Raw genomic sequence first — 23,570 nt, forward strand, 5'->3', positions numbered from 1 at the left:
TAGCCTTTCTATCCTCCTGACATGTGCATCCGTCCTTTCTCCCTATCTGTTCCTCAGACGTAAATAGTTTTTCCTCAGATGTGAGCGGTTTTTCTTCCGTCTCACTCATCTCCAGGGACAGGCAACTTAAAACAAAAGTGAAGCAAAATAAAAGAGGAATCTTAAAATGGCTACCCATCCTCTCGCCCTGCCCTTAGGGGCGAGCAGTTTCACTTACCCTCAGTCGCTCCCCGTGCGAGCCACCAAATGCCGCAGTCTGGCTGGGCACAATCAGGAGCCACTTGTCAAAAGAAACTAACTTTATTTTTAGAACCACACACGCCAAACAAAACAGCCTCTCAGGAAAAACCCTCAGAGCCTCAACTGCCACCACCGGCTTTCCACAAGCCTCTCTCTCCCACACAAGCTTCTCTCCACCTCCCCCAATCCTCCTGCTCTTGAGGCCGATTGGCTGCGTCACGTGGGCGGAGCCAAAAAAGTCCCCCAATGAGCAGCTCCGTGGTCTGAAAGGGCAGGGAAACAGCCCAATGAGCATCACCGCAGAGGAGCCAATCAGCTAGATGTTGCTGGGGCCGAGGAGCCAATCAGCTAGATGTTGCTGGGGCCGCTGTGAGCCAATCATCAGCCAGCAGCTGGAAGTTTGCTGGCAGCTGGAAGTTTGCTGGGGCCCCTTTGGCTGTGGCTCTCAACAGAAGTGTTTCCCCCTCTTCCTTTGGTTTCTGAAATAAATTATTAAGTATTGGTATTATTGTTTCTTTAAATAGTTCTTACATTTTATCTGGTTTTGAGTATCTGGTTGTGAGTATTCTTCTTGGAAAATTTTAAGTAAATAATTATTAAATCCTTTACTTATTATAATTCTACTTTTAATTTTTTTAAGAAGCACCGAAGATCCCAAAAAACCAAACACCAAATGTTTTCTCTAATATGCAGATGCTAACTCACAATAAGCAGGGGGGGGGGGCACTAGAGCTGAATAGTGTTACCTTAGATTAGGTAGAGGGAAGGGAAGGGAGGGGAGAGAATGTGGGGATAGGAAAGGTGATAGAATGAAACAGACATTATTATTATTATTATTATTATTATTATTAATACTTTATGTATATGTGTGACTGCATGACCAATATGATTCTACAACATGTACACTCAGAAAAATGATAAATTATATCAAAGTGCATAAACACATTCTACTATTGTGTGTAACCAATTAATGCAAAAAAAATTGAAAAAAAAAGAAGTACCCAAGAGATAATTTTGTGTAAAGACTAATTGCAGGAATTTTCCACATCACATATTAAGGAAGAGGGAAACTATGACCCATGTACATGGATAAAAACTAAAGGCTTTGGGCTGGGGATGTGGCTCAAGCGGTAGCGCGCTCGCCTGGCATGCGTGCGGCCTGGGTTCAATCCTCAGCACCACATACAAAGAAAGATGTTGTCTGCCGAAAACTAAAAAATAAATATTAAAATATTCTCTCTCTCAAAAAGAAATTAAAAGCTCAGGGTTAATCATAAGTCATGGGTCTTTTAGGTCCTTCTGGATGTCCTACAAGGTATCTGTACTTTTTTTGAGCTGAGCATTCTCATTATTCTTCTGCTCTGATTGATAATGCTGGCTAATCTCCCAGGATTGAGAATACATGGAAAACTCAAGATTTCACTCTCAATGCCATACAGCTCCTTTGTCACTGCTAACTTTGGATGAATCCTGGATAGGTTTTTGAATAGGGATTCAATGAGAACTACATTTATTAATCCTATAGTCCAGTTGATCAATCCTTTTAGCTTGATGAATTCACAGGCACTGCCAACCAACCATCTTATGTACTTACTTCCAGTTTTTACTATCATTATCCATTGCTACATTCAGATCCTGGAGAGGAACACTTGCCATATTTACTCCACTCCAGCCACACTCGCAGCACACTCGATTTGCCATGTTCTCCCAAAATCCATCCATGGCAGCTGTTGGAATTAATGCCAAATCTTTCAGTCAAAAGATAGTGAAATCTAACAAAATTCAGTTTGCACCCACATTCAATCAAGAGTGTTTGGGTAACAGTTTCCAGGTAACACATGTAAGTATGCTTACTGGGTTAGAAACAATTATGATGTAATGTCAGGACTGTATTTGACAATCTGAGGAGTAATGAATTTGAAAATATTAACATTTCTCTGCACAAGATTGAGACAATTCTCCTCTTCTTGCCAGTGGATTACTGCAATACCAGAAATTTAGAATCTGCAGTCATGAATTCATCTTTACCAACCAATTTTTTTTTCTTTTCTTTTTTTATGGTGGTGGGGATTGAACCCAGGGATGCTTTACCACTGAGCTACCTAGTCCTTTTTATTTTGAGAAACAGTCTTGTGAAGTTGCTAAGGCTGGCCTTGAATTTGCAATCCTCCTGCCTCAGCCTCCCCTATCTGCCAAATTTTTATGTCTGAAGAAACATGCTCCCATGCTTATTTTCACCATTTTCCTATTGAGCTTACCTTCCAAAACATCCTCAAGGGCAAATTCAATGGTAGAATTTTCCAGAATGTTGACAGCACACACAATAGTAGATTGTCTAATACTCACTAATCTGATCTTACTGTTTTAGATCTTTGCCTCTTCTGCAAAGGGATATGATGAATTTTTCTGTAAAGGCTGCCATTTAAACATTTAATGTAATTGACATGATTGATTCATATTTGTCATTTTGCTGTTTTTTGCATATTTCTTTTGTTCCTTTGTTCAAACTTTTGTACTTCCCCTACTCTCTGGGTACTGGGGATTGACCCCAGTACCCAGAGGGTAGGCAAGTGCTCTACTACTGAGCTTCATCTCCAGTCTTTACTGCAGTATTACAAGATTTTGATTATACTACCTCTATACTAATCATGAAGTGTACATCCTCCTTTTTTTTTTCAGTGTTGGAGACTGAATCCAGGGTCCCACACACAGTAGGCAAATGCTCCTACTGCCAAGCTACATCCCCAGCCTACTTAGTTAGCTATTCAAGATCTCTTAATATTCTACATGATATGTAGGATGGGCTTTTATGTTTCTACAAAGAATAAACAGAAACAGCCATTGCTGTTTTAATAGAGATGGAATTAAGTCTATAGATTGCCTTGGACAGTGAAATTTCATTTCACTTACTTTTGAACAATGAAGTTTTCCAATTCATGAATAGGATATGTTTCCATTTATTTATGTCTTAAATTTCTTTCAGCAATATTTTGTTGTTTTCCTTGTACAAATCTCATTTCTTCAGCGTATTTATTTATTTTTCGTACTGGGGATTGATCCCAGGGGTACTTTACTATCGAGCTACATCCCCACCCCCATCTCCTTTTTTAAATTTTTGGTCAGGGTCTTATGAAGTTGCTTATGGCCTTGAACTTCTGATTCCCCCTGCCTCAGCTTTCCAAGCTGCTGGGATTAGTCTTCCCAGCTCTTTGGCTATTTTAATCCCTCAATATTTTATTTTTCAATTATTATTGTAATCAGAATTGCTTTTGTAATTTTCCTTTTCAGATTTCTGTCTTTGATTTGAAAGTATAAGCCTTTTGTAAATATTTACATTACTAAAAAGGAAGGACTTCTCTCTCTTTGCTGTTTTCTATATTATAATGTCTTTTGTGGGGCTGGGGTTGTAGCTCAGTGATAGAGCACTTGCCCAGCACATGTGAGGCACTGGGTTTGATCCCCAGCACCACATAAAACTAAATTAACAAAATAAAGGTATTGTGTCCACCTACAACTAAAAAGTGAATAAATGCCTTTTTTGGTCCTTCATTCCCTGTATTACTGTCTTCTTTTACATAATTTTTTGGTAGTGAAATATTTGAATTTCTTTTCTACTTCCTTTTGTGCATAACTGTTTTCTCTATGATTATGATGGAGATTACATTAAACATCATAACAAGGTAATACTCTAATTTGAATTCATACCAGCTTAATTTTCATACAAAAAAATTGCTCCTTACAAGACCATCCCCACCTCACTCCTTTCCCTTGTCACAAAATTACAGCTTTATATACTGTGTGCCCAAAACCTACACTAATATTTGCTTGAAGGCATTAGTATATTAAACAATGTATAAAACAAAACATGAAGTTACAAACTGTGAATAATAATAATAATAATAATAATAATAATAATAATAGCTATCAGACTAACAACTGTGATTTTCAAATATATTAGAGTTCTGGAAATAACCCAGTGTACCAGAACCGGCCACCCAAAACAAAAGGTGCTATTACTGAAGAACCAGGTGGGCAAATCCAGGATCATACAAAATGCAACTTATTCGGGACTCAGGCAGAAACAAGATACCCCAGGACAGGAGGAAGGGGCTTATATGCTAACCTAGCCAACCAGAATACACCTGGGCTTTCTCAGAAACTATTAACACAGCAATTGTCAGAGACAGTCCAGGAATTAATTCCTGGTACAATATATGGTCTTTATCCTACAGGTTTTGGGAATGTATGCCAGGAGCACCTGATAGGCAAGACAGTGGTTATCACCAAGATGGCTGTAGTCATGTCAAATTGGATCCTGACAATTAGCATCATTTGATGCTATTTCCATGATTACAATAATACTAGCTTTTATAATTACCCAGGTATTTACCTTTATTGAAATCTTTATCTCTTCCTATGGTTTCAAGTTACTGTGTTGTAATATTTCATTTCTCTTTGCTGGGCTCCATTGAACATTTCTTGCAAGCCAGGTATAATAGTAATGACTTTTATCTTCCTAGATAAAGAAAAAAATTTAACCCTCAATTTTGAAAAACAGTTTTGCCTGCATATAAAGATACATTATGGCAGCGAGCATGTGGCAGAGGAACTCTGTTCTCTTCATGGCAGCTGGGAAGGAAAGAGTGAAAGGGGTTAGGGTCCCAATATCTCCTCTAAGGGCATACCCCTAGTGACATAACTTCCTTCCACTAGGCCCCACTTCATAAAAGTTGCATCATCTCCCCAAAGTGCTACAGGACAGTGACCAAACTTTCAACACATGTCCTTTGAGAGACAATTAAGATCTAAAATGTAGCACTGGATCATTGACTATTGGCCACCATTGATTTATCTTGAGAAATTTGATAATCTTGTGGAGAATGGATCCCTTATATGTAACAAGTCACCTCTCTTGCTGCTAACAGGATTCTATTTTTTACTTTGAAAATTTGATTATAATGCATTGTAATGTGGGTCTCTGAGTTCATCTTACTTGAATTTCACTGAGCTTTTTGAATGTTTATATTCACATATTCCATCACATTTGGGATGTAGCTTAGTGATAAAATGTTCCTTGGTTCAATGCCCAGTTTAAAAAAAAAAAAAGAAAAGCAGTTTTAAGAAAACTCCACACACTAAGAAAGCACAGAGAAACAACTTAGAAATATATCAGAAAAATTTAACAGACTGAAATAACTAAAAAAAAAAAAACAAACACCCAGAACTACTGAAGTTGAAAAACACAATAGCAAAAATGAATTACATATTAGCACCAACATCAAAACGATGAAGCACAAGAAAGTCAAAGAACTTGAAGATGGGCTACTTGAAAACACAAGAGAATAAAAAAGAGAATGAGAATGAGTGAAGAATACTTACAGGATCTGTGGGACATGATCAAAAAATAAATCTATATATATGTCATTGGTATCAAAGAGAGGCTTGAGAATGACAAAGTGGTAGAATGTTTATTTTAAAGATTAACAGAAAACTTTCCAAACCTGTAGAAAGATACAAATATCAAATATCTAGTATAGGAAGGCCAAAGTTCACCAATCAGATTCAACCCAATAAGACTATCCCAAAATAAAAAAATTTTGATACATTAAAAACAAAAAGTCGGGAATAAAAACTTACTGATAGAGAAAACCACTTAACCATAAAGGAGGACAAATAAAGGAACAAAAAGATCTACAAAATAACTAGTAAACAGGGAGTAATATAATAGTATCAAATATTATCTATCAATAATTATTTTGAATGAAAATCAATCTACCATTAGTCTTAGAACTTTTCCAGCCTCTCTGCCCATTACCTATTTCCAAAGCCTAGCTTCTGCATTTTTAGGCACTTGTAACAGCAATACCCTAGTTCTGATTACCAAAACCTTTGTTAGTCTGTCTGAGATGCCATAGCAAAGTCTTATACACTATACGACTTAAATAACAGATAAGTATTTTCTTACAGTTTTGGAGGTTGTGAAGTCCACAATCAAGGTGCTAGTAGATTCAGTTCCTGGTGAGGGCTTTCTTCTTGGCTTGTAGATTCCCATCTTCTTTTGTTCTCATGTGGCCTTTCCTTGGTGTGTGAGCATGCAAAGTGAGATGTCCCTTAGAAGGTCACTATCTTCATGCAGAAGATCACCATCCATTTTCGATCAAAATCAATTCTTTATGTCTTTATTCAACCTTGGTTACATTCTAAAAGGCCTATCTCCAAATACAGCCACACTGCAGGTTAGGGCAGGAATGTGGGGAAGCAATCAACCACAGACTCTCCATGCATCCCTTACATACATACTAGTTTAATGCTATTCACCAGTAAACAGAAGTGGGATTACTTTCTTAGGAATAGATAAGTTCAGGACAGCAATAAATTGGAAAGTATCATCTTGAATTTGAAAAAACACAAAGTTTAAATGTAGAATAAGGAAAATTCAGAAAGGATAAAGGGACAAATGAAAATGGAAACAAATGGTGAAGTTTCATATTTTTGAGCACCAAACTATAGTAAAAACAAAGACAATAATGAACACAAACAGCATCAGTTTTATTGGCTTTTAGGGTTCATATAAAATTCAAAGAAAAATGTTAATATATGATAAAAAATGTGGCTATAATTAAAAAATAAGGGAAACACAACAAGGATACATTTCACTCATTAATTTGTCATTTATTCAAGAGGGACTTCAAAAATTAAATGCCAAGAAATTTAATGGCTATTTTGTTTCTACCATCAATTTTATGTCTATATACAGTTTATATAGCTCATTGCTTTCATTTCCTTAAATTGGAAAGGAAAAACACATACACAAAGGAATACATGACAAGTAGTCCTAGAGTACTATGCCCAAGAAAATTAAGCAGCCTGGATATTAACTCAGAATGACCACGAAGAATAAAATCCAAGAGTAAATCAGTAGTGGTGGTCACACAGTAATTCAATAAATAGTGTTCACTCTTTTCAAAGATACAAAGTAGAAAATTACCCTAATACCAAAGTTAACATCACAGACTCATTTTTTTACTGTGTAGGACATAAACTAGCCACCAACTACATGTACAAAAACATGTATAAAACACTCATAAAGAAATAGTTACAGAAAACATAGCTTAACATATCCAATGAGAAAGTTATTACTACTGGTGATCATGTGAAACTTTGAAAAGCACCCAAGTTCTGGGAAACATGTCAATTTAAAATCTAATGAATAATGGTGACATAAACTTATCTAAACATAATGGTTAAATTTTCTTCTAAAAAAATCTAAAAACCAGTGACTCATGATCTCATATGATTGCATAACTTTGTCAATTGTCAAACAGACAATTTGGGTCATTTAAGATTACTAAAATAGGGCTGGAATTATACTTATAGCTCAGTGGTAGTGTACTTGCCCAGCATGTGTGAGGCACTGGGTTCGAACCTCAGTACTAAATAAAAAGTAAGTAAATAAAATAAAGGTATTGTGTCCCTTTACAACTAAAAATATTTTTTAAGAAAGACCTTAAAAAAAGAAAGGTATACTATTTAACTCATTTGTTTATTTGTTGGTGCTGGAATTTGAATCCAGGGCCTCATGCATGCTAAGTATGAGCTCTACCTCTGATCTACTCCCCTAGCCCCAAAGAGAGTCTACTGATTATTGAACTCTGGTAATTCTGAGAGGAAATAAAAAGAAAGGATCTACACAAAAACAATTGAAACCATGGTAATATATACTTGTAAACCTTAATTTAAGTTCAGTGATCAGATTATAGACACTCCAATAGTTAAGGGTGCTAAACAAGTTTAAAAGACTAGTTTAGAGCTAGGCATGGTGGCACACACCTGTAATCTCAGCGACTCAAGAGACTGAGGCAGGAGGATGGAGAGTTCAAAGCCAGCCTCCACAAAAGCAAGGTGCTAAGCAACTCAGTTGAGACCATGTCTCTAAATAAAATACAAAACAGGGCTGGGGATATGGTCAAATGCCTAAGTTCAATTCCCAGTACTCACCCCCCAAAAAAAGAAAAAAACCGCTGGTTTAGTAATTTTCATCAAATATATCAAGATGTTCCTTTCACTTTAATCATGGCTGGTACCACCTAGAGATAAAAGGCTCCTTAACAGAATTGTTTTATGATAGATATTTAAAGGAATCTGTTGTGTCAAAACAAAATAGAAATTTAAAAATAAATCAAACAACTGATGAAAATGGAGAGGTGGTTATACATCTATAAATAAAAAGCAATAGAAACCAAAAGAAAATTTAACAAGGCAGGGTCATAAGACTTTAAAACTATGTTTTATTTAACTGGGAGCTCTAACTGTGTAGATGAAGAAAAATATATCAGATAGAGAAGCAAAGAATTATAATACAAAAAGGATATTTTATTAATATTACAAATGATAAAATTGACAAAACAATGAAAACATAAACACCAAAAGCTATTAAGAGAACATATATAGACAAGAAACTCACAAAATTAACTGAAACCACTAATTATTAGATGAACATGTATTCCACAAATTTCAGAAATGGATGAAGAGACCATCATGAGTCAATAGAGAATGAGAATGTTAATATAAAAACAGAAATTTTTGGCAGTATTTACAAAATTATAAAGGTATACATGTCACCAATGATTGAAAAATTCCTTTTTGGAACACAGAATGACCATGAAGTCTGGGAACAGACTGTAAAAGGAGAGGGATATGAATCATCCTTGATTATATTTTATATCCTCAAATTTTTTTCCAGTGAAAATCACAAGGAAAAGGCCCTCACATACTCATTTCATTCAAATAAATACTCATTTCATTAAAAAATAGTAGAAATTTTTCAAGTAATATTCTCACCCACACTAAAGGCATTCCTGCATTCCTTACATTCATAGGGTTTCTCAGCACTATGAACTCTCTGATGTTTTGTAAAAGATGAACCATGTCTAAAGGCCTTCCCACATGCCTTGCATTCATAAGGTTTCTCTCCAGTATGAATTCTCTGATGTTCAGTAAGGGCTGAACTATGTCTAAAGGCCTTCCCACAGATCTTACATTCATAGGGTTTCTCACCACTGTGAATTCTCTGATGTTGAATAAGGGCTGAAGTAAGTCTGAAGAACTTACCACACTCCTTACATTCATAAGGTTTCTGACCACTGTGAATTCGCTCATGTCGGGTAAGTTCACTGCCTACTCCAAAAGCTTTCTCACATTCTTTACATTTATAGGGTTTCTCACCAGTATGGATTCTCTGATGCCTAGTCAAGGATGAACTATTTCTGAAGACCTTTCCACATGACTTACATTCATAGGGTTTCTTACCTGTATGAATTCTCTGATGTCGAGCAAGTTCTCTACAGACTCCAAAAGCCTTCCCACATTCCTTGCATGCATAAGGTTTCTCACCAGTGTGAATTCTCTGATGTTCAAGGAGTTGTGAACTAATTCTAAAAACCTTCTCACAGTGGATACATTTGTATGGTTTCTCCCCAGTATGAATTCTCTGATGTTCAGTAAGCTGTGAATGAAATCTAAAGTCCTTGCCACATTCCATACATTTGTAAGGTTTCTCATCAGTATGAATTTTCTGATGTCGAGTAAGTTGTGCAAGCACCCTAAAGGATTTCCCACAGAATGTACATTCATAGGGCTTCTCACCATCATGAATTCTTTGAATGGGAGTAATTTCTCCAACACTTCTAAAGATCCTCCCATATTCCTTACACTTATAGAACGTCCCAATGCTATAAATTTTTTGGTAAAGACTAAGATCTTCATAGAAACTAAGTTTATTCCCATGTTCCATATATTTACAAGGCTTCACTCCAGTATGAATATTCAATTGTAGTATATGTGAATTATCCATCCCAGAGTTTTTCCAGCATCCATTACATTCATAGGTTTTCTCATCAGTATGTATTATTCTCTGATAGTGATCAAAGTTTGAGTCACAACTGAACACTTTCCCACATTCCTTATATTCATAGGGCTTCGCACCACCATGCATTCTCTGAGGTAATGTAAGATATTTATAATTCTTATAATTGGGCTGTTTGTCAGAGATGATTTTCATCTTACTGAAACATCTCCATCCAGGTCCTTTTACTTCAATCTTGTTTTTGCTTTGCCAGTCATTTCTGAAAATGGAGCTTTTGAAGTCAATGAGATTGCTATTTTCCATTACTTCCAACTGAGAACCACTGTTTTCAAAAACATCCTTTCTTACAGATAAAATCTCTGTCTCACACCTAGACTCCAAATCTGAAAAAAAAGGGAAAAAACAATTTTTCCCCCTGTCACAATAATAGAACTCATAGAAAACTTAAGAAACAAACAATATAATTCACAGTACAAATGAATATTTAGCTGGGCTTGGTGGTAGATGCCTGTAATCCTAGTGATTAAGGAGCTGAAGCAGAAGGATCACAGTTCAAAGCCAGCCTTAGCAACTTCGCAAGGTCCTAAGCAACTTAATAAGATCCTGTCTCAAAATAAAAAATGAAAGAGGCTGAGGATGTATCTCAGTGGTAAAGCACACTTGGATTCAATTCTTGGTACCAAAAAAACTAACAAAATAAATAAGTAAATAGTTAAAGCACTGTTATAAAATCTGCAGAAAGAGAATTCAGACAGTGCTAACAGTGTAATATAACATTGTGAGATTTTTGATAAGGAAACATATTAAGTCAGTGGATCTGAAATGTAGATGTTGATCATCTTTGTAACCTTGTTGTAAGTACTGATGTTGAGGAACCAATCTAGATAAAGTGAATCAAAATATATATATGTAGAATCCATAATTACCATCTTATAGAGCTACTGTTTATGCACATAAAAATTTGACAATATACACATATCAACAATTTTATCATTAACAATTTACCATGGATAAAAAGGTGCTGCTCATAAGACCTCATTTTACTCAACTTCCTTCCTTTCTTTTAATCTCTTTTCACCTCCTAGATAAAAACACATTTCTTACCATTTACACCAACTCAAAGGACATTTTATCTCTCACAAATAATCTCTTTGTATTCCAGTTCCTTTTCATCACCTTAGGTCTAAAAGTTAACTACCTTAAGATAGCTGAACCTAAAGTAAGTTCATTTTTATATCTTCATTCAAATATCTGGTTCATTGCCTTCATATTTTTCTTTTTCTATTTAAAAAATTTTTTTTAAAAATATTTAAGTTATAGTTGGACACAATACCTTTATTTTTTTATGTGGTGCTGAGGATCGAACCCAGGCCCTCACACGTGCTAGGCGAGCCCTCAACCGCTCAGCCACAACCCCAGCCCCCTTTAATTTTTTTTAAATATTTATTTTTTAGTTTTCGGCGGATACAACATCTTTATTGTATTTTTATGTGGTGCTGAGGATTGAGCCCTGCGTCCCGTGCATGCCAGGAGAGCGTGCTACCGCTGGAGCCACATCCCTAGCCCCTTTTATTTTTTTTTTAGTTTTAGGGGGACACAGTATCTTTATTTTATTTTTACGTGGTGCTGAGAATTGAACCCAGTGCCTCACACATGCTAGGCGAGTGCACTACCACTTGAGCCACATCCCCAGCCCCGCCCTCATATTTTTCAATTGTGTGTTCAATAGTTGTTTACTTTTATTATGCCATTAATTTCTCCATTCCTTAAACTGCACAAGGACAAATGTCTTAATTTTGTAATGTGCCAATGAATAATAGGCCCCAAGGATATAGTATATGATAATTAATTACAGGAAAAGTAAATCACTGGATGAAAGCAATTTAAATAAAAAGAAAGTATACATACAAATGTATGTCAAATGGAAAATGGCACATTATCAAATTAATTACATAGATTTGTAGGCTTCTCCACCTACACGTCTTTACCAGTATTACTCATCCTCCTACACAGAGCCTTGATTGCTTTTTTTCATCTCACATGTCAACCAATACTTCTCATTGGTAACATTTTCACTATTACTCATCTATCCTTGCGAAATCTTTTTTTCCTTCATGATCTTTCCCAAATACTCATTTCCATTTTCCGATACCCAAAGTCAGCCGCTTCTGTACTACCCCCAAAAGTATCACAATATTTCAGATATACAAATAAGAATATACCATATTGTTAAATTTATGGAATTCTGAGTAAAGTCTTGTGATTGAAAAGGAGAATATGGTGCGGGGCTGTGGCACAGTGGTGTAGTACTTGCCTAGCATGTGTGAGGCACTGGGTTCAAACTTTAGCACCACAAAAGTAAACAAAATAAAGATGTTGCGTCCATCTACAAATAAAAAATATATTTAAAAAAAAATAAAAGGAGAATATGATGAAAGAGTCACATGGAGAAGGTGGATTAGGTGGGCAAGATTTTAAGACATTTTGTTACAAAATATTTTTTCAGACACTCAAGTTTGGCAATGAGATAAAGCTTAAGGAAAACTGAAAGATCAAGAATAATTTCCTATAAGTGAATTATGTTATGTGTAACAATAAAAAATAATGATAGTATCATAATTTAATGAAAGCAGTAAACCAGTACCAGTATCAATAAACCAAAAACATTTAGAAATAAAATTCTCTATTAACTATGAGTCAATGTGGAAGTGTAACTGAAATAAAAAAAATTTCCTGAGAACCATGATGTTGAAATCTTTATAAACTATAATTTATGAAAATTATATTGGTCACATAAAAAGTAAAGATTTAAATGGTATTATAAAGAAATGAATGAAAATGACCAATGTATACATGCCACTCATAAAAATAAAAAAAAGATTTACCTGAGGAAAATATGAAAGAGGAAATTAATAAACAGAATAAGAATGTGATAAAAACATAAAAACAGAATTAACAAATATACAAAATAAAATGTAAAAGGAACCACCATAGATTGCATTTTATGAAAGCCTTATAATACCCCATCCCATACCAATAAAGTTGAAAAATGTAGAATAATGAATTAATTTCTAGGTAATTAGATATTTAAAACTAACCCCAAAAGCTACAAAAGTTGAAAACCATTAATTTGCTAGAAAGAGAAAAAATTTTTCAGAACCTTAACTCCCATGAACAAAAAATCATAACCATGCCTACTGTCCTGGATGTAACAATAAATAAGGTAATGAAGCAGGGATCCTACAATAAAGATCTGAATTATGATCTGGAGTAAGGTCAGTATAAGATATGCCTTGAATTGTTGTATCAGAAAATAGAAAAGTTTAATACTTAAGGATGATGTCAACAGGACACAGAAATCACCTGAGGGAGTTAAAGTAGACTACGATTTTAAAAGTACAAGAGTCAAAAGAGGGAGAAAAAAGCTTGTGTACTAAAACACGTTAAACACAACAAAAGGCTAGAAAACACACTTGTAACTAATTTAGGTGGATGGTCTGAGACTGGGAGAGTACTGGGATAGCCAGATAGCCTGTGTCAAAAAGCAAGAAATTTAAAAATTAAAGAAGCAAGGGATGGGATTGTGGTTCAGTAGCAGATGCTAGCCTTGCCATGTATAAGGCATGGCTTCAATCCTCAGCACCGTATAAAAATTTATAAATAGGGCTGCGGTTGTGGCTTAGCGGTAGAGCACTTGCCTCACATGTGCAAAGCCCTGGGTTCAATCCTCAGCACCACATAAAAATAAATAAATAAATAAAAAGGTATTGTATCCAACCACAACTAAAAAATAAACATTTTTTTAAATTAATAAATAAAATAAAGGTATGTGTACATCTACAACTTAAAAAATTATTTTATAAAAGAATAAAGTTAAAGTTCACAGAAATCACCATGAGGAATTATCCAAACTTCAAATAACTGCATATAAAAATTAAAAACTGGCTGGGTGCAGTGCAGTGGTGCATTCCAGACTCAGGAAGCTGAGACAAGAAGGATCACAAGTTTCAGACTAGCCTCAGCAACTTAGGAAGACCCTAAGCAATTGACTGAGACCCTGTCTTAAAATAAAAAAGAAAAATGGTGGGAATGTAGCTCGGTGGTAAAGCACCCCTGGGTTAAATCCCCAGTGCCAAAAAACAAAAACAAGGGGCTAAGGTTATAGCTCAGTGGTAGAGTGCTTGCTTAACATGTGAAGCACTGAGTTCTAGTTTCAGCAACACATAAAAATAAATAAAGTAAACGTATTGTTTCCATCTTAAAAAATAAAAAAATACTAAGAAATAAAATACTAAATAAAAAAATAAAACAAAAAACTGGAGTCTAAAGTATACTGAACCAATGAAAATCATTAAATTCATAATGAAAAGTCAGAACATTTAAAGTGCACCATTTGAGATCATTAATTAGATAAAAATAATATAAAAAATATGGTGTTTCTGCCTCCTGCCTTTCCTATTAGAATTACATTTCAAGTTTATCAACAAAGCATGAGGGCTACTGATAGGATTGCAAATTGGTGTAACCACTCTGGAAAGCAGTATGGAAATTCCTCAGAAAACCTGGAATGGAACTACCATTACCCAGTTGTCCCACTCCTTGGTATATACCCAAAGGACTTAAAATCAATATACTACAATGATACACGCACATGGATGTTTATAGCAGATCAAAACAGCTAAGCTATGGAACCAACAGATGCCCTTCAAGAGATGAATGGATAAAGAAAATGGAGTATAAATACACAATGGAATATTACTCAGCCATAAAAAAGAATGACTATGTAACTTTTGGCAGTAAACGGATGGATCTAGAGATATCATGTTAAGTGATAGAAGCCATTCCCCCAAAACTAAAGGTTGGATGTTCTCTGATAGGCAGATGCTAACACAAAACAATCGGGCAGGGAATAGAAGTTCACTGGATTAGACAAAGGGGAATGCAGAGAAGGGAGTGAGAATGGAAATAGAAAAGACAGAAGAATGAATCAGACATAACTTTCCTATGTTCATATATGAATATACCACCAGTGAAACTCCACATCATGTACAACCATAAGAATGAGATCCTAATTAGAATTAGGTTATACTCCATGTATGTAAAATATGTTAGAATATGCTCTACTATCATGTATATCTAAAAAGAGCAAATAAAAAATTTAGGCAAAATAATGACATTTTTATAGATAGACTGAATAAAAAAAATGTATTTCCAGCCTACCTGCACTACAAAAACTAATACTTAAGGAAGTTTTTCAAGCTGGCGGGACATTATCCTAGATAGAAGACTGGATATTTATGATAGATTAAAAAAACAAAGAAAAGAGTAATAAATTAAAAACAACAAAAAACATGAGGGCAACCAATATATGAAAAGAAATGATAAATTTAGAAACTTGCTGACTTAAAATATTAGGTAAATCACTGACAAGAAACTGTATGTCCACAGATTAAAACCAAAGAGAACCTGTTTGATTTACAATATCTGGATTAGCTATTCCCCAGCATCCTCTAACCCTTTATTCTTACACTTATCGCTATATACATTCTCTACTTGTTTGTTTTCTTATACGTCTTAACTAGTAGTATGTCATTTTGGTTTGGGTCACCATTATAAAAAGGGATAGCTTAATAGCTGTCTTCAGTGTAGACATCAAAAAAGTATGTGAATATCTATATTTTGTGTCAATATAGACATATATAAATCTATAACAGTATACAGAATAGCTAGCTGTGTCCAGCAGAATCTTAATTGGCTTCCCCCAAGTGTCAGACCTTTGTATATAGGGTTTTTAAAAAGAGTTTGCCAGTATCACAGGGCCTTACTTCCTCTGCTTCATAGGCTATCACTCACCTGGCCCTATCTTCCTGTCACATCCTTGCAAATCCTTTAGAGAACATCCTTTCTCCAATAAGTTAGAACATAATTGGCTTATAAATGCAAAACTCGGCTTACAATGAGGCAATGTAACAATGTATGTTTAAAACAAATTGTAATTAGTTCACACACACACACACACACACACATATAAATTATAGAGGGAGGTACTGGGGATTAGGCAAGCACTCTACCACTGAGCTATAGTCTTAATCCCCAAAATGATGATAAACATGGGGATGGGGTTGTGGCTCAGCAGTAGAGTGCTCGCCTAGCATGAGAGAGGCCCTGGGTTCAATTCTCAGCACCACATAAAAATAAATAAAATAAAGATAATGTGTCCAACCACAATTAAAAATTTTTTTTAAAAAAAATGATGATAAACACTTCATAGAAGAGAAATGTGAAGGAATCAGAAGAATATTTCACTTTGGGAATAACCACAGAATTACAAAACACAGAGAAACCAGACAGTTAATACAGGTCTTACATTATTTGGACCCATACTGGTTCTTTGTCTTGAGAACCAGTTTAATGTGACAGTTAAGAATACTGTGTGTTTGGGCTGGGGCTGTAGCTCAGTGGTAGAGCACTTGCCTGCCATGTGTGAGGCACTGGGTTTAATCCTCAGCACCACATTAAAATAAATAAATAATAAATAAATAAATAAAAATCCAGCTAAAAGAAAAAAAGAATACATTGTCGCCAGCCTGCCTGAGCAGAAAAGCTGCCTCTTTTTTTTTTTTTTTTTTAAGATGGACACAATGGGGCTGGGGATGTGGCTCAAGCGGTAGCGCGTTCGCCTGGCATGTGTGCGGCCCGGGTTCGATCCTCAGCACCACATACAAACAAAGATGTTGTGTCCGCCGAGAACTAAAAATTAAATATATAAAAAAAAAGATGGACACAATATCTTTGTTTTTATGTGGTGCTGAGGATTGAACCCAGTGCAAGTGCTCTATCACTGAGCTATAACCCCAGCCCCAAAAGCTGCCTCTTGATACTAAGAGGTGGTATAACCCTAAACATATACCTCATATTTTTTGTCATAAGCAATCTCTTCTATAAAACAGTATGTAACAGTGTTACCTTAAGAATTAAATGGGTCAACCCACCTATATGATATACTAAAGTGCAGAAATGCAGTCTACTATCATATATAACTAACTAAAATAAAAAAAATTAAATGAGTCAATTATTTAAAGCTTAAGGTGAGGCAAAAACTTTGTAAGCTAAGAGGAAAATAAGTAGCTTTCTGAGACATATTGACTTGGTGTCTATGTTGAAGACATAGTGCTCTGTACAATGGTGACTAAGACCAAAACAAACCCTGTATTAAATGCAAAGTTCTTTAACCAAAAAGCAGCTATATTTGTGGCAGTAAATGAATATGAAGAATTCTGTTTATCAACCCAACAATATGTAAATTGTAGAGATTCTTCTAATAGTCATAAAAATTGGGACTTGTCATAGTGTTTGTCCAACAGAGTGGAAAAGAAAACAACATAATAAATCTACAGCAATTCTGAGATCAAATACAATATAATATCCCTATGATATGCTATATATGTCCTATAAGTCAATTCCAGCTCCCTTAGAATCAAGGAAGATAGAAATTATATAAACTGCCTGGTATGAATATGAGGAAGATATTTAGTGGAGGATTACTCTGGAATATAACAACAATGAAACAATATTTTTGGAACAGGGAGAAGAAATTCAGTAGTTTTTTTTTTAAAGATAGTCTTGAGTTCACTGAATATTAGTTTATATTCTAGAGAACATATTCTAAATTATTTGATGCAGATAAATTTACCCAGTGAGACCAAGTTGCTATAGTTCTCCATCATCACATCCCAATATAAATCCCTCTGAGCAGAATCCAGGTATTCCCACTCTTCCTGAGAGAAGTTGATGACAACATCTCTGAATGTCACCAATTCCTGAAACAATAAACCCAAATATTACAGTAAAATTTAAGGAAATCTTTTCAAGAAAAAGAAATAAAAAACTGCATTATAGAAAGGGAACTAGATGTTAATCAAGTATACTGTGGATATAAGCCTATGACTTAAGAAATAAGGGAATTAGTGTTTCCAAATCAGGCTATATATGTCTTTAAAGAATCCATTTAATGCAGAGAAATCTGAAACAATGTGGGATTTTGTAAGTAGCCAAACATTTCTGGGAATTAATAAAATAATCAGTTCACATATTAAATGAGATAGTGTCTACATGCCATTGCATGTTGCTATGGGTTCACTTCATGAATCATCAATAAAGATTAAGTTTCTGTATCTTCATTCCTCTGCATAAGAAAAATATCTAACTTAGAAAATAAGTTAAAAATCCCTCACAGGAACTAAAGGTATAATAGCTTAATAGTAGAGCACTTGCCTACCATGTATAAGACCCTGGGTTCTATCTCCAGTGCTTCAAAAGATAAAACTTACATACTTCTTGAAGCCCCCAGTTCAATGCTATATGTTATGTATCATTTCATATTTTACAATTATTACTTCTGATGACAAATTATTTAATACATGCTTTTTAGTGACTACAAAATAGACTACCTATTCAAAAGCGACTTACTTACACTTAAGCATTTAGATGAGATATTTTGTAATTATTATTTTTTTAATATTTATTTTAGTTTTTTTAGGTGGACACAACATCTTTATTTTTATATGGTGTTGAGGATCAAACCCAGAGTCCCGCGCATGCCAGGTAAGCCCGCTACTGCTTGAGCCACATCCCCAGCCAATATTTTCTAATTTTAATCTTATCATTTTGTATAACTTGGGGCCAAATCAAATCCATCTGGAAACTCAGGTCTGTGGAGAATTTTAGAGTTTGCCTATGTCATCAAATATTTGTCTGCTTTTTTTCCCATATTCAATAATATGACAAGGAAAATCCAGGGATTCCATTCTTACTCTATAGTAGACTGAAGACATAGGGAGTGTTGAACATCATTTGGAGAACAGATGGGCACACAGAAGGGACACTGATTGATTCTAGCCCTCACTAGAAAATGAAAGAGATGAGGATGTGGTATTCGTTCTCTATTATAGCTGTTGTGTATTCAGAAAAAGGAAATATTCATGAAGAGAGAAATTACTCACATGGTCCATGGTTAGAACTGTGAAGAACCGGTCAGGAAATTCCACTTCTGGCATAAGAGTGGGTAAAGCTCGATGGGCATGTTCCCCAGTGAAACTGGTAAAATATTATCGCAACAACACAAAAAAATTAAGGCCTCTGGAAATGGCCCTAGGAACACACAGTAACTGAAGAAATAAATGGCACTGGAGGAAAAGGGGATCCATCTCTATGTTATTACTTAGGAAGGGAAAATCTAGGAATTAGATAAAAGGATAGGTCACAATAAGGCAAGGCAATTCAGGAGAAGGAAAGCAAATAGTTTTTTTCATAAAACAAAAATATATTTGACATATCATGCACAAGGGCCTGAGTACTTTTTTCAAGTACTCAGCACTTGAAAAAAACAAAAAAAAATGAAAAATGCATTTGACAGAACAAAAATAAATACAAACTGACCTTGAGATGGCCGTTAAAAAGCAGTGCTCCTTTCCACTTCAGGAGCCTTCTTTCTCTTGAGGAATAACATGACCAAGAAGAAAGGACTTGTGAGATCAGTCTGACTTGTGAGATCTTGGACTGGCTAAATAATACTGTCCACCACCAGACAAGCACCCATCATACACAACCCATAAACCCAGATGGAAGAGGGGAAACTAGAAAACTACAGACTCTTCTCCGTGTCAGAATCATCAATGCCTAGAGCCTGTCCTCGGGGTTCACATCGGCTTCTAGGGGACACAGCTCAGGAAATACTGTGGTTAGGAAATGTGTAAATGCCTCCACAGGGTATTCAAGGGGCCATCTCCCAGGAAAAACTCCCTCCCCTCAGTATCTTCCCTGGAGCATATCTGGGAGGCCAATGCAATTCACACCTCATGACTTAGAATGTTCTTTTCTGCTTGGAACTTCCACTCTGGGCAGAAATACACGACTTCTCTTGTGATGACTATTTCTCTACAGCTAGCTGTGAGGACAGAAAAAGACAATTCCGGAAACATGTTCCAAAAAAACCACGGAACCCACAACTAGAACCTGGGGTGGGTGGTCACTCACGCCACAATGCCCTTCTATGTTATGCACCAACCTGGGTACCGAGAATATCACAAAAAAGAAGAAGGGACACTACGGACTCGTTGAAAACAAAAACTTCATCTGGTACGCTCGGCAAGTACGTCACAGAGTGAAACACCTACATCACCAAACACCAAGTGAAACGGTCACACGAGTCCAATCAGAAACCAATCAGGGCGCACACCAGGGCGTCGTCACAAACACATTCAGCCCTTCCCTCTCGTACATCCACACCCTGCAGGGTCGCCGTCACAAACGTTCGCGGCTTGCGCAGGTTTGTAGCTTCGGGCTCCACAGTATCCATCCCGCCTCGGGAGAGCCGGGGCCTGACCTCAGCCGCCTCAACTCCCCAGGAAGTGCGCCACACCACCACACCGGAAGGGGAACCAACGCTCCAGGTTCATCCGTGGCTCTGAGCCTGTGGGAAACGGAGTCCAACGCCGGCATGTCCAAACGTTCAGGCGGAACCCACCGGCCACACAGACCCCACGAGGCTCGGGAATCTCCCGGGAGTTCCCAGGAACTCGGAGGAGGGTTGAGGATCGCCAGTCGTCTGGAAGCCGGCGGAGAAAATAATGAAAACCCAGGCCGCCGAGCAAAGGAACCCGGAAGTGCTTGCTAGGGTTGGCGCCGGAAGTACACCGGAATCCCGAGTTGCCCCCACCCGCTGGAAAACTGGAACCCCGAACCCTAAAAGGGGTATCTTGAGTTCGGCCGAGTAGAGCCGAGGTCAGAACTGGGACCCTGGGTAGGAGGGAGGTTCGCTCTACTCGGGCCTGAAAGTGCAGAGCCCCAGGGCGTGGGACGTGCTCAGGACCGAGGGTTGCTGGAGGGTTTTGTTAGTTATTCCCCAAAAGAACGCCCCAGCGCCCAGGGCGGCGTCGGACGTGTTTGTAGACGCTCAGTTTGTGGCCAGGAACTTACCAGGTGTCCTTTTCCAATCAGTTTCACTACAGAGTTCGAATTTCTGTCACCATAATTTAGTTTTCAATTGAGAATTCCCTGTCTCCTTTAGCTGATCATAGTATCTCATACTACTACTTTAAAAAAAAAATTGTTTTTAAATTGTAGTTGGATACAATGTTATGGGCAGCCACTCCAGAAACCACTCTTAAGTCCGAATTTCAAATCAAAAAGGAGCTTTATTTACTGGGTCAGTGACTGTCACCCACAGCATAGACTCAAGCTCTATGGGAGGATAGCAGCTTCCTGGTCCATCCAAGGAGACTATAAGCACAAAAATCCCAACTCAGTGACCCACATAAGCGAGCCAATCACAGAAATTAAAACATTAATAAGTGGGACTTGTGGGCTCTAGGCAGGACTGGAATTTTCTGGTCAACAATCAAGCGATAAATAGAAGCTAAAAAAGAGCATTACCTTTGCAGTTCAGTTGACCATCTTCCTGGGTTCAAGCAGGTGCTAGACAGTGGTATCCTGAATTTGGGGGATAGGGGTCGGTGGGGGCGAGAAACCAATTCAAAGTCATGTAGACCCACAAGGGCACTCACACCAAGGTACAATTTGTGGAGTACAAAGTACAGAAAAATAATTTTTATAAGAAAACAGCTTTTATTTCATTTTCTCATAAACAACTCTTGTAACTTTTTTTTTTTTACAGGAGGCAGCAAAATGGAGTCAGGCCTGTCTGTGACTGTTCTTGCTTTATAATTGTCTTATCTCACTTATCAAAATCTTATATCCATAATCTGTATTCTTTTTTACTAATCTATAACCTTTATTATACTCTTATTGATTAGTATTTATCAGTTCACAACACAACAATATTTTATTTATTTTTATGTGATGCTGAATATTGAACCCAGGGCCTTGCACTTACTTGCTAGGCAAGTGCTCTACTGCTGAGCCACAACCCCAGCCCTCATACTTCTTAATGTAGTTTATATTTTATTTATATACTTCTTAATGTAGTTTATATTAATGTAGTTTAAATTTCAGATGAACATTCCATTGTGCTAATGTGCCACAATTTGTTTATTCATTTTTTTCTCTTAATATCATTTGGTTTATTTACAGGTCTTAAACATTGTAAAGTTAACAATACTTTCATTTCTTCTGGGTAAAATCTAGAAGAAAAATTGCTGGGTAATTGATAAGTTTAACTTTCTAAGAAACTGATAAAATTTTAGGATAATTAATTGTAAAGGAGTTGTGTTTGAGGCAACTGCTTTCTGAGTTTGGTTTGATGTCTATATAGGGTTATGTGATGGATTCCCTGGATTTGTAAACGGAATGTCATGGTGGGTCTGTGGGATTGTGGGTTAGTGACATGAGATCACAGGAAAATCAATGAGTCTATACCAACTATTTATTATGGTTTTGTTTGTACATTTCATGATGACTAAAAGTGGATCACTTTGTGTAATACTAATGAGTTATTGAGAAATTCATGTTTCATATATGTTATTTTGCTTGCAAAATTGTTTCTAGTGAGCAAGTAAAACTTGAAAGAGGTAAAATTATAATTTCTAGATCACAGGATTGTATAACTAGAAAAACCATACAAATTAAAGCCAATATGTTGCAGTTGCATATTATCTATAGAACAGAAGAAAAATACTTTTGCTCCTACCACTTAAGTTGGTTGAAATTATTTTTTTCTTGTTACTACTGAAGGAAATTGTGGGTGATTAACATCTTTAGACATTCTAAGTCAACGGAAATAGTTCTGATCACAAGATACAACTCATAGTATCTAAAAAATCATTTCCTAAATAAAATATATTCTGTAAAAATCAGTATTTCAAACTATTTAAAGTACTTAAAGGAAAGTTCAACATCTCTAGCAGAGAAATGTAAATTAAAACTACACTGAGATTCCGTCTCCCTCCAGTCAGAATGGCATTCATCAAGACTACAAGTAATAAAAATGTTGGCAAGGATGTGGGGAAAAAAGTACCCTCATACATTGCTGGTGGGACTGAAAATTGGTGCAACCATTCTGGAAAGCAGTATGGAGATTTCTCAGAAAACTTGGAATGGAACCACCATTTGACCCAGATACCTACTCCTCAATTTATATGCAAAGGACTTAAAAACAGTATAGTACAGTGATGCAGCCACATCAATGTTTATAGCAGCCCAATTCAAATACCTAAATTGTGGAACCAACCTAAATGCCCTTCAATAGATGAATGGATAAAGAAACTGTGGTTTATATACACAATGGAATATTACTCAGCATGAAAAGAGAATAAAATCACGGCATTTGTAGGTAAGTGGATGGAGTTGGAGAACATCATGCTAAGTGAAGTAAACCAATCACCAAAAAACAAAGGCTGAATGTCTTCTTTGATAAATGGATGCTGATCCATAATGTGGGTTGGTGGTGGAGAGCATGGGAGAATGGAGGAATTTGGATAGGGCAAAGTTCCAGGAGGGGAAGGGAGGG

At 36.2% G+C, this 23,570-nt stretch overlaps 1 protein-coding gene and 1 pseudogene across 9 annotated transcripts; both read right to left on the bottom strand.

Annotated features, from left to right (window-relative positions):
- Window positions 1-464: 464 nt before the first annotated feature.
- Znf529 (zinc finger protein 529) lies at window positions 465-20,753 on the bottom strand. 9 transcript variants are annotated; one of them, XR_009227074.1, is made up of 8 exons: window positions 19,544-20,753; window positions 19,108-19,201; window positions 17,799-17,925; window positions 9,550-10,488; window positions 5,620-6,470; window positions 4,631-4,756; window positions 1,835-1,967; window positions 465-719 (listed from the first exon to the last, which is right to left on the bottom strand). XR_009227074.1 is itself a non-coding variant. In XM_046448040.2 (6 exons), the coding sequence occupies exons 4-6, from the start codon at window positions 19,159-19,161 to the stop codon at window positions 9,065-9,067; spliced, it is 1,605 nt and encodes a 534-aa protein (XP_046303996.1). In that variant the 5' UTR covers window positions 19,162-19,201; window positions 19,544-19,598; window positions 19,960-20,051; window positions 20,385-20,753; the 3' UTR covers window positions 8,593-9,064. The 9 variants fall into 9 exon arrangements, 7 of the variants coding, with proteins under 7 accessions (XP_046303999.1, XP_058436453.1, XP_046303996.1 ...); XR_009227075.1 differs by having other exon boundaries at window positions 467-719; window positions 5,620-6,318; XM_046448040.2 differs by lacking the exons at window positions 465-719; window positions 1,835-1,967; window positions 4,631-4,756; window positions 5,620-6,470 and having other exon boundaries at window positions 8,593-10,488; window positions 19,544-19,598; window positions 19,960-20,051; window positions 20,385-20,753.
- On the bottom strand, window positions 1,831-3,197 carry LOC124094916 (L-lactate dehydrogenase B chain-like; annotated as a pseudogene).
- Window positions 20,754-23,570: the final 2,817 nt, after the last annotated feature.

Source organism: Marmota monax, unplaced genomic scaffold, assembly GCF_021218885.2.
Source record: "Marmota monax isolate L192 unplaced genomic scaffold, Marmota_monax_Labrador192_F-V1.1 WCK01_AAM20220418_F8-fsc00101, whole genome shotgun sequence".
Classification (NCBI taxonomy): Eukaryota; Metazoa; Chordata; class Mammalia; order Rodentia; family Sciuridae; genus Marmota; species Marmota monax.

Excerpts from the sequence above, each read along its gene's own strand:
- Znf529 (XM_046448039.2), bottom strand. The coding sequence starts at position 19,161 with ATGCCAGAAGTGGAATTTCCTGACCGGTTCTTCACAGTTCTAACCATG. Across the intron at positions 17,926-19,107 it reads CAGTTCTAACCATGGACCAT|GAATTGGTGACATTCAGAGA; the intron begins GTGAGTAATTTC and ends TTATTGTTTCAG. Across the intron at positions 10,489-17,798 it reads TAGCAACTTGGTCTCACTGG|ATTTGGAGTCTAGGTGTGAG; the intron begins GTAAATTTATCT and ends CTTTTTTTTCAG.